At 38.1% G+C, this 9,963-nt stretch overlaps 1 protein-coding gene and 2 pseudogenes across 1 annotated transcript; 1 reads left to right on the top strand and 2 right to left on the bottom strand.

Annotated features, from left to right (window-relative positions):
- Window positions 1–47: 47 nt before the first annotated feature.
- On the bottom strand, window positions 48–843 carry LOC130506226 (uncharacterized). The gene is made up of 2 exons (XM_057000860.1): window positions 337–843; window positions 48–197 (listed from the first exon to the last, which is right to left on the bottom strand). Exons 1-2 carry the CDS (start codon window positions 841–843, stop codon window positions 48–50), a joined length of 657 nt encoding a protein of 218 aa, XP_056856840.1.
- Window positions 844–1,161: 318 nt separating this feature from the next.
- LOC130506227 (MLO-like protein 2) lies at window positions 1,162–4,920 on the top strand (annotated as a pseudogene).
- Window positions 4,921–5,003: 83 nt separating this feature from the next.
- On the bottom strand, window positions 5,004–8,084 carry LOC130506228 (sugar transport protein 1-like; annotated as a pseudogene).
- Between the last annotated feature and the right edge of the window lie 1,879 nt (window positions 8,085–9,963).

The following is a 9,963-nucleotide window of genomic DNA, read 5'->3' as shown; positions in this document are numbered from 1 at the left end:
TCTCATCCATCACCTCCTTAGCGATCTTCGGTCTGCCAGTAGAGAGGTTAATCCCCACTTGGTTTCTTCTCTAAGAACTCCAAGAGAGGATCACCTTCACTCAGTACCACTGATCTGTGCTCAAGTTCTTTCTCTATTGCTTGACGCCGCGCCAAAGCCACCTCTTTACGCTTCTTCACTTCGAGAGGACAGATCCTCTGCTCATGATTCAATCTTTGACAGGTAAAGCAACGCTTCTGGATTCTTTCATAGTCGAACTTGATGGTCCACGATTTACCTCCTTTAGCTGTCCACCACCTTCGCCGGTCTGAGGGGATTCGCCACATTAAACCTTACCTGAGCACGAATAAAAGGTTGAGACTGTGGTTTCGAGGGGTCAAAAACCAACACCTTAACTTCACCAATCATATCAGCCAACGCCATTAGCGCCTCCTCCGTATAGTAGTTTATGGGGATTTGGCTGATTTGTACCCAGAGAGGAATAAACTGAAGATAGTCATCAGGCGGTTCTTCAACCCAACGCGCAATCACAATGACCCACTCATTAAAAGTATGAACGCCTTTCTCCAGCACATCCACCAAGTCATGCTCCGAGTCAAAGAAGAACTGAAAACGTTCCTCCGAGAGAGCAACTCCCCTACACCTGCCTTCCTTTTGCCACTTCCTAGGCATCCTCCAGATTAAGGAAGACATTCTCTGACATTCTGGGTTCAGAACTCTACCCACAATGCTTAGAAGATTCTTTTCATTCGAACAGAAACCCGGTTGGTCCGGCATCTCGAAAGGTTTGTCATCCTCGTCCAAAGACAGAGCCATTAAGGCTCGATCCATAGCCACCGACATCGTAGCACCACCGTTGAGCAACAATCAACACAAACTCGTCTTAACAGAAGCTTAGATCTCAGAAAAGGGAACTGGAACTCACTGCAGATCTGATGAACACCAACTTTAACTTGTCTTTTTGAGAATAGGTAGAATAAAAAGAAAGACAAAAGTAAAAGTGTGCGAGCTTTCCAGCGTGCTCACGTTATAGTAAATAGTATCATAACTTATATAAATCTCAAGTGGCCATTTGATATATAGCTTTAGTAGAGTTCCATTATCATATACACAACCAAAATAGAAGAAAATTAATAACACAACCAAACATATAAAAAATAGAGCAAAACTAAATGACTGACAAATCAAAATAAATTTTAAGTAATCTTGCCTCACGTAATTTTATTTTCCTCATTTTATAGTTAAACGTATAACAACCCAACGAATAATTTTACCAAACTGGTTCTTGAATTTGTTCTAGTCGTCTATTTGCCAACAAAAACTTGAAAAGTGAAGTGAAATGAAAAGATAACATGATTTGACAAAGAAGGCCATATGAAACATGATAAATTTAAGAAAAATGCAGTCCAAAAAGCACAAAACAACACGGTGAATTATTGAGAAGTCTGTCTGCAAATGCAGAACAACAGTAGAATGTTGAAAGCACCATTCAGAAAAAGACAGCCAAATAAACCTTTAATTTATAGTCACTCATCGCGGGTCTTATTATCTTCATCTACGTCCTCCTTCCTTATATGATCATGACATAACTTTGGTTTTGTAAACTTGCTTAGCCTACTAATTAAGAAAAAAAACTGTTAGCTAAACATAAAGAAGAACACGAAACTCTCCGTGTCTTCACTCTCTCTCTCACTGTGTTTTTTTACAATCAAGCTCTAATGACGAATCAGGTAAAAGAGAGGAATTTAGAGCAGACCTCTACGTGGGCAGTCGCTGTGGTTTGCTTCGTTTTACTACTCATTTCAATTGTCCTTGAACATTCCATTCACAAAATTGGAACCGTAAGTCCCTTTGATTCTTCCTAATCGTCTTTCATGATTCCATTATATGTCAAGATTCCCCTGTTTAGCGCTCTTGCTCTGTTTCTTCTTTTGTTTAGCTTTCTTTTTCTTTGTTTTTTCGACATTATTTTTTTTTTTTTTTTTATTTTTGTTGTTGAGATCGTTTTTCTTGCTCATTTATGCTTTTCTTATCTCTTTGTACCCTGTTTTTTTTCTTTCTTAATTCTGCTTCCTACTCTGTTTCTGCGTTGTCACTCTGTTCCTGCTCTGCTTAATTCTTCTTCTCTTATGACTAAATATGTTCTTTGTTTGTTTTTAAATGGTAGTGGTTCAAAAAGAAGCACAAGAAGGCTCTTTATGAAGCTCTTGAAAAGATCAAAGCAGGTAAAATTAATAGCAAAGAAAGAAAAAAACATCTTTTGCTACCTAACTTCACCCATTAACAAGCTTCTTACTTGCCTCTTTGGTCAATTCAGAGCTTATGCTTATGGGATTCATATCACTACTCCTAACAATCGGACAAACACCAATCTCAAATATCTGCGTCTCCCAAAGCCTCGCATCATCAATGCACCCTTGCAGCGCCGCTGATGAAGCTAGAAATACGGCAACAAAGATACCGCTAAACCAAAAGACGATGATGAAGACAAATCCGGTCATAGAAGACTTCTCCTTGAGTTAGCCGAGTCTTACATTCATAGACGAAGTTTAGCCACCAAAGGTTATGACAAATGCGCTGAGAAGGTAACTATGAATCTCCCAGTATATCTATTTATATAAAAACCACTCTCTACTCCTCTAAAGTATGATTTGTGATTGACGGATTATCTCAGGGGAAAGTGGCTTTTGTATCTGCTTATGGTATCCACCAGCTTCATATATTCATCTTCATCCTCGCCGTGGTTCATGTTATCTACTGCATTGTTACTTATGCTCTCGGAAAGACCAAGGTAACCTTTTTTTCTTGTGAACTCTAAAGTGGCTTGAGAGTCAAGAAAGACTTGTTTGCAACAAGATTTGATTTTGGTTTTCTTGAGTATTGTAGACGAGGAGGTGGAAGCACTGGGAAAATGAGACCAAGACAATAGAATATCACTATTCCAACGGTATATATGTATATTATTACTTAAAACCTAAACAGGAAATTTGACGGTGGAATGCATTCTTGTTATTGTAGATCCTGAGAGGTTTAGGTTTGCCAGAGACACATCTTTCGGGAGAAGACATCTCAATTTCTGGAGCAAGACGAGTGTAACGCTATGGACTGTGTGTTTTTCAGACAGTTCTTTGGATCCGTCACCAAAGTTGATTACATGGCTTTGCGGCATGGTTTCATCATGGTAGGGAACCTTATATAGTCTGATCTTTTGTTTTGTTTTATCTACTGTTTAGTATAACAAGTATTACTCTAACCCTGGAGAAAATGATCTAACCTACTCTTTTTTTCAGGCACATTTGGCTCCAGGGAGTGAAAAGACATTCGATTTCCGCAAGTATATTCAGAAAACAGTAGAAGAAGACTTCAAAACTGTAGTCGAAATCAGGTTTGGAGCTACTTAATGACTTTCATTTTTTTTTATAATCTGAGAACAATCCAACTTGGAAGATTTGTCTGACATCTTTGCTAATGTTATGCAGTCCTATTATCTGGTTTATCGCTGTGCTATTCCTCTTGACCAACACAAACGGTAACGCTCATTGCTTACCACGCAAAATAAACACACAATATTAACGCATTAATATATGCACAAAACTAACATCGGTTATCATTTCAAACAGGATTGCATTCTTACCTCTGGTTACCATTCATTCCACTAGCCGTAAGTACAAAAAAGAAAAAAGAACTAAATATTTGCTCAGTTTTGGCCTTTTGGTTTTAAGAGAATGAATGTAAATCTTGCAGGTGATTCTAATAGTTGGAACAAAGCTTCAAGTCACTATAACCAAATTGTGTCTAAGAATCCAAGAGAAAGGTGATGTGGTGAGAGGTGCCCCTGTGGTTCAACCTGGTGATGATCTCTTCTGGTTTGGCCGCCCTCGGTTCATCCTTTTCCTTATCCACTTGGTTCTTTTCACGGTACGGTTCAATATCTTCAACTCCTCGGTTTAATACTCCAACGGCATGATATAACAAACTTGCCTTCACTTTTGCAGAATGCATTTCAGCTTGCCTTCTTTGTGTGGAGTACGGTAAGCAAGCGATGATCCAGTTTTCACATTATTCACACAAACATAGCTATTATGGAGCCATACTAATTGTTATATCGTGAACTTTTGGTATGTTTAGTATGAATTCACCCTCAAGAATTGTTTCTATGAAAGCAATGCAGATGTGGTCATTAGAATTGTAGTTGGGTAAGCTAACATTACCTTTGACTGTTGTATACGCGGGAAAAAAAACGTATTTTAACTGACGATGTCACAAACTTGCAGAGTTGTTGTACAGATACTTTGCAGCTATGTGACTCTTCCACTCTATGCTCTTGTCACTCAGGTACTACACAATAACATTTGCATTGCAATACAGAAATTCTTTTGATATGATCTTAGTTTCTTTTCTGACACTGTGTTTGATGAAACGTTTGTAGATGGGTTCTACGATGAGGCCAACGGTGTTCAACGAAAGAGTAGCCACAGCGATAAAGACATGGCATCACACAGCAAAGAAGCACACAAAACACGGGAAACACACTGAATCAAACACACCTTACACTAGCCGTCCAACTACACCAACTCACACCTCATCTCCGATTCATATTCTTAATAACCGAAGCGTTGAGACTTTCCCGAGCTCTCCTTCTCCTAGATACTCTGATCGTCATGACCACCATCAGTTTTGGGATCCTGAGTCTCAACAACACCAAGAAGCTGGGACCTTCCACACATCATTCTCTTGCGCACGAAAGCTCAGAAAAGGAACCTGTTCTTGCTTCCGTTGAACTTCCTCATATACGGACTACCAAAAGCTCAAGAGATTTTTCCTTTAAGAGGTAGATGATTCTTGATTTACATATGTTATACATTATTACATGTATTGTACGAGACCTGCACCATCTATAAAGATAGATGATTACATTCACTGGCCAAGTTTCTCGAGTTATAGAGAATTTAACAAACAAATAAAGTAAAAAAACGCTGAAGATATATAAAAAAAGAATCATATGCATAATTTCTCCACCATGTGGTACTGAATTATATAAACATAAATATATCTAGATGAATACACTTTGTTTTCTTTACCGAAATTAGAAATTACAAATCTTTTTTTTTTCCTTAAAACATCCTCTCATTTAAAACAAACTAAACATGTTTAGTTCCTTGGTTGCTGCTGCTCTTCTCCATCTGAAGCCCATTCCCATACCCATACTCACCGTCCTCCACGAACCTTGACCAAATACCAGTGTGACCTCCACACTTGACCCATTTCCTCAATCGGAATCCCTTTCGTCTCTGGCAAGAATATGTAGACGAAAATAGACATCACCACCACGAAGAAGGCGAACACAAGGAACAACCCAAACTTCAAATGACAAAGCATCGTCAAGAAGATCTGAGCGATTATGAAAGTGAAGATCATGTTCACGACACTGTTTATACTCTGCGCGGCCGACCTTATCTCCAACGGGAAGATCTCACTAGGTACTACTAACCACCCTAGCGGACCCCATGACCATGCGAAACCGGCCACATAGATGCATATAAAGTTACAACCACTATAGCATACCACTTTGGTAGCTCACCAGGGGTCCCGTCTACCCCAAACTTGGCCCCGATGCATGCAGCAACCACAGCCTACAACCACACGAGAAAAAAAAAGAACGACATATTTTCGTTAGAGTTATGGATATATTAATGCAAATAAATTTCAAAAACCATATAAATCATAGTATATAAACGTTTGTTTCTAATAAAATTGATATCTAGACATTCATCTACGTCAAGATATACTTGTAAATCAATGTTCACACCAAATGAAAATTAATCTCTAGGCACATAAGATTAAGTATAAGTTCATCTATCATGATATTAACATTTAGAATCGATCTTTTAGTCTAACTTCATATGATAAGTCCAATGTGTTTCCTTACCTGGCATATAAGCATTTGTGTACCGCCTTCAAGAAAGAGAAACCTACGTCCCCACCTGTCGACACCGTCACCGTAGATCGACACAACAGTAGCGGCGACGTTGACCGAGCCAGTGACCACGGCAGACATGAGAGAAGCGTCGTTAGTGAAACCAATGGTGTTGAACAAAACAGGAGCGTAAAACATAATCACATTGATCCCGGTGAGCTGCTGAAAGAATGGAATCATAATGGCCATGGTGAGATGCGGCCGGTATTTACGGCGGAGGAGGTTAGTCCATGGGTTCTCTATCGACTGAGACTCTTTACTAGCTTCGACTAAATCGTCAAACTCTTGGCTAACGTCATCGACGCCACGGATACGTCTGAGCTTGGTTTTGGCCTCCTCGTGCATACCTCGCTCGATCATTGAATTTGGAGTGTCAGGAAGGACAAGGGAGCCGAGTGTTATGATCAGGGCAGGGACCACCGCACCGCCGAGACTGAGTCTCCATCCCCAGCCGCCTTTGATCTTGGCAAAGAAATAGTTGAGTACTTCGGCTACGAGGATTCCAATTGTGATTGAAAGCTGGAAGCCGATGTTTAGAGCTCCTCTGTATTTGTATGGAGCCATTTCGGATAGGTAAAGTGGCACAGACTGTAATTAGAAGCACGAAAACATGATTAGTCACGTGACTCACGTCATCTGAACATGGTTATTTACGTGATTAGTGCTTCTAAAGTTGAAGATTCAAATCATTGGAATCAAGAATGGCATGAAATAATACGGGGTTTAAAGAGGGTTAATTACGTCATTCTGTTTAACTACAAATAGATACGGTCCGAATATGACCTTTTGTAACTAAAGATACGTATCAAAAAGTTAAATACGATATGACATCAGAAACAATATATATTTAACTAATAAAATCATCGAAAGTAAAGAGAAAGAGACATCACGGTTAACAAGAACAGACCATGTGCAGTTTTGGATATTCAGCCGAAAACAAATCAATCAGAAATTAAATAATTGTTATATCATATAGTATAATGTGGAAAATAATTATCGTCGTTGTAAACTGATAGTAAAAGCAAGAGAAAACTAATAATGTCAACTTGACCTAACTAGTTGATGATTATGTTCAATGAAAGTGGTTGGTCCATAACTTTTTCAAAAACCAAGGCACATTTATAGCGAAATAAATATGTTTAAAGTTCATAAAATTTTATAAAATAACACGTATTTAATTTGACTTTTTCTTACTCGTGATGTATACGTGTGAAAAGAAGAAGAAAAATTATCGCTCTTTGTGACTGACCTGATTAGCGAAACCGATACCAAAACCGAGCAAGATACGGCCGACGATGAGCATCCACACGCGCTTAGCAAAGCCATTCACGAGGGCTCCGGCGCAAAAGAGTATGCCACCAAAGAGCATCGAGAGCCTCCGTCCGAACTTCCTCGTCACGGTGGAAGCCACCAGCGACGAAATGAGCGCCGCTAAATACAGCGATGAAGTGAACAGCGTAAGGGTTGGACTATCGTATTGACAGTACTGATTTGTTGTCGCATCTTCTTGCTGTTTACGGTAAACCGACGGGAAGAAACGTCGGAGGAAAGACGGCATCGACGTCACGCCACCTGTAGTTAAAAAGAAAGTATGATCAGACAGGGTTTACATGAAACGATAGAAACATGTGGGGTTGTTTTGTAAATTTGACAAATTTGTATGTTACTGTTGACGATGCTGTATTTTTTTTTTTGTAAACTAATGATGCTGTAATTTTGAATCATGTGGTATTATTGTATTAATGAATGAAGAGAAACACAAGATGCGATATATTGTTAATATTTCTCTATGGAATAACCATCAATAATTTCAAACTTGGTGGTGTTGAGAACTTGAGACTACATAGGTATACGTGGTGTGGAAATGTAAAAGCTGAGAAATAATTAGAGAACTTACCAGAGATTCCGATATCGTATCCAAAGATGAGACCACCCATGGCAGCGACGACCGCAAGTGAAGAGAACAAAGGGAGTGAGTCTGCCGGGATAAGCCTTTTGGCCATCTCCGACTACGAATCCACCGCCAGCCATTTTCTAAAGAGATCTGTACAGTAATTAATTATCTTTTATGACCTCTTTTTGCTAAGATGTTTTTTTCTTTCTTTGCAAACAAAAGTGGAGTGGACGTGTTGATGGAGAGATCAGAGATTACTTATTAGAGTTATATATATAGACAGTGGGGAAGAGAAGGGGGGGAAGTGGTTGAGCTGTCTCTCCGTATTTTATTAGCTGTGAATCCATAATAATTTTGATTTTTCCTCACAAATAATGTTTTACTAATTATCCACATCATATGATAATGCAATAATGTCTCTCTGTTTCATGACTTCGAGCAATTTGGTGACCGCTATGTGTGGTGAACATGTTATTAACTGCATGCGTCATGTATATATTGACTTCAAGAGCATGTAGACTTTTCACAAACGTTAGTAGCTTGGTAGTCATATTTATGATAGGATATTTTCTTATACTAATGGCTTAGTGAATAGTGAACTAGAATAATGATACCGTTTCAGAATTGGTTTCAGTAAATTTGAATATTCATAGTGAGAAGGAACTATCTAAATTTGAAGGAACTATCAGAAGAAATTTAATACAGCCAAAAAACTGACAAATCAATCTGGTAAAAGAAAAGTGGGTTGGCCACATCTAAATTATGCAATGCGCATGTGTGAATAACATCGTCTGACAGTCAAAGTGTAAAATCAAATGCAATTCTGACTTTTTAAGACCCACTTGATGGTTCAACGGCTCTAAATTCACTTGATGGTCTTTTTACATCCCTGTGGCCTGTGGGTAAGACGTGTGGATAAATATTTAGATTGCGAGTAAAAACATTTATATACCTATGACGCAGGACAAGCATAATACTGAACCGTCCATATCCAAGTTTTTGTGTAACAAATCCACCATAGTACTCTGAGCTATTGTTATCTACAGTACTTTGTACCCATATTTTGACTAATACTAGTTTCATACGTGCTAATATTCGTGGAAATATTCACTATCAAATTCTTTGACAAAAAAAAATATTTCACTATCAAATTTTCCTTTTAGACACAATACTTTTAAACCAGATAACCCTAACGTTAATAAATTGTGTATCACAAGCTATCATAGTACATTAAACTTTACCCAAAAGAAGACTTTAGGTCGGTGGAATGGTGGCAAATTAATCGCACACGTCATATACTAATCAGCAAGGATCATATTTCATTCGACGGTCCAACTAATTTTCTTTATCTATTGGATAACATTAAATTTGTTTTGGATAATGTTCTTAGAATTAATTTGTTCATGTGATGCAACATGGTATTTTTCTCATAACGTGACTTCAAAATTTTCTTTACAGATATAAAGTTCGAATTCACAAATAGTTATCGTTTTCAACAACTAAATAATCTGGGTTTTTCAAGAAACAGCACAACAATAAGCATTACTTACATTACGTGGCATGCTTATCCATATGTTTTATTTGAAAGTTCTTTCTAACGTTCACATATACAAATCCGTGACGTAAAGTGGGATCTTGTTTGACGCGGGAGAGCAAATTTGGAGAAAAGAAGTAAAGGGGGAATAAAGTGATTATTTTAAAAACAAAAGGAGTTAAAGGTAATTTGAAAAAGCTGGGCTCGTTCTTTCCCAGATTCGCGGCACTTCTGTGTTGTGTGGACTAAGATTTGCTTATAGTCCATACGGTCTTTCTTCATTCCTAACCAAACTCACGGCGAAGTTTTCAAGTTACATATTTGTCAAATATCTTGAAACTAACATCTATGATAACTGCTGGAACAACGATTATGAAAGGAACGAATTATACGTCGTAAGTGATGCGTGACAAAGACAAAATATTTCAATGTATAGAAACTAAATTTGTAAAACAAAAGAGTGAAACCGATGGTCCCGTGGATTTTGTCAAAGGGAATATAAAGTTTTTTTTTCAAAAGAAACCTATACAGAATGGGCTTATTGCAAAAGTGACTCAA

The sequence above is a fragment of the Raphanus sativus genome, unplaced genomic scaffold (genome assembly GCF_000801105.2).
Source record: "Raphanus sativus cultivar WK10039 unplaced genomic scaffold, ASM80110v3 Scaffold3012, whole genome shotgun sequence".
NCBI lineage: Eukaryota > Viridiplantae > Streptophyta > Magnoliopsida > Brassicales > Brassicaceae > Raphanus > Raphanus sativus.
The sequence above is the reverse complement of the archived record's forward strand: the minus strand, read 5'-3'. Positions and strand labels throughout refer to the sequence as shown.

Bases quoted from the DNA above. Each gene is read 5' to 3' on its own strand.
- LOC130506226 (XM_057000860.1), bottom strand. From the start codon at position 843: ATGTCGGTGGCTATGGATCGAGCCTTAATGGCTCTGTCTTTGGACGAG. The intron at 198-336 runs GTAAGGTTTAAT...AATCATGAGCAG, and splicing joins AACCTTTTATTCGTGCTCAG to AGGATCTGTCCTCTCGAAGT.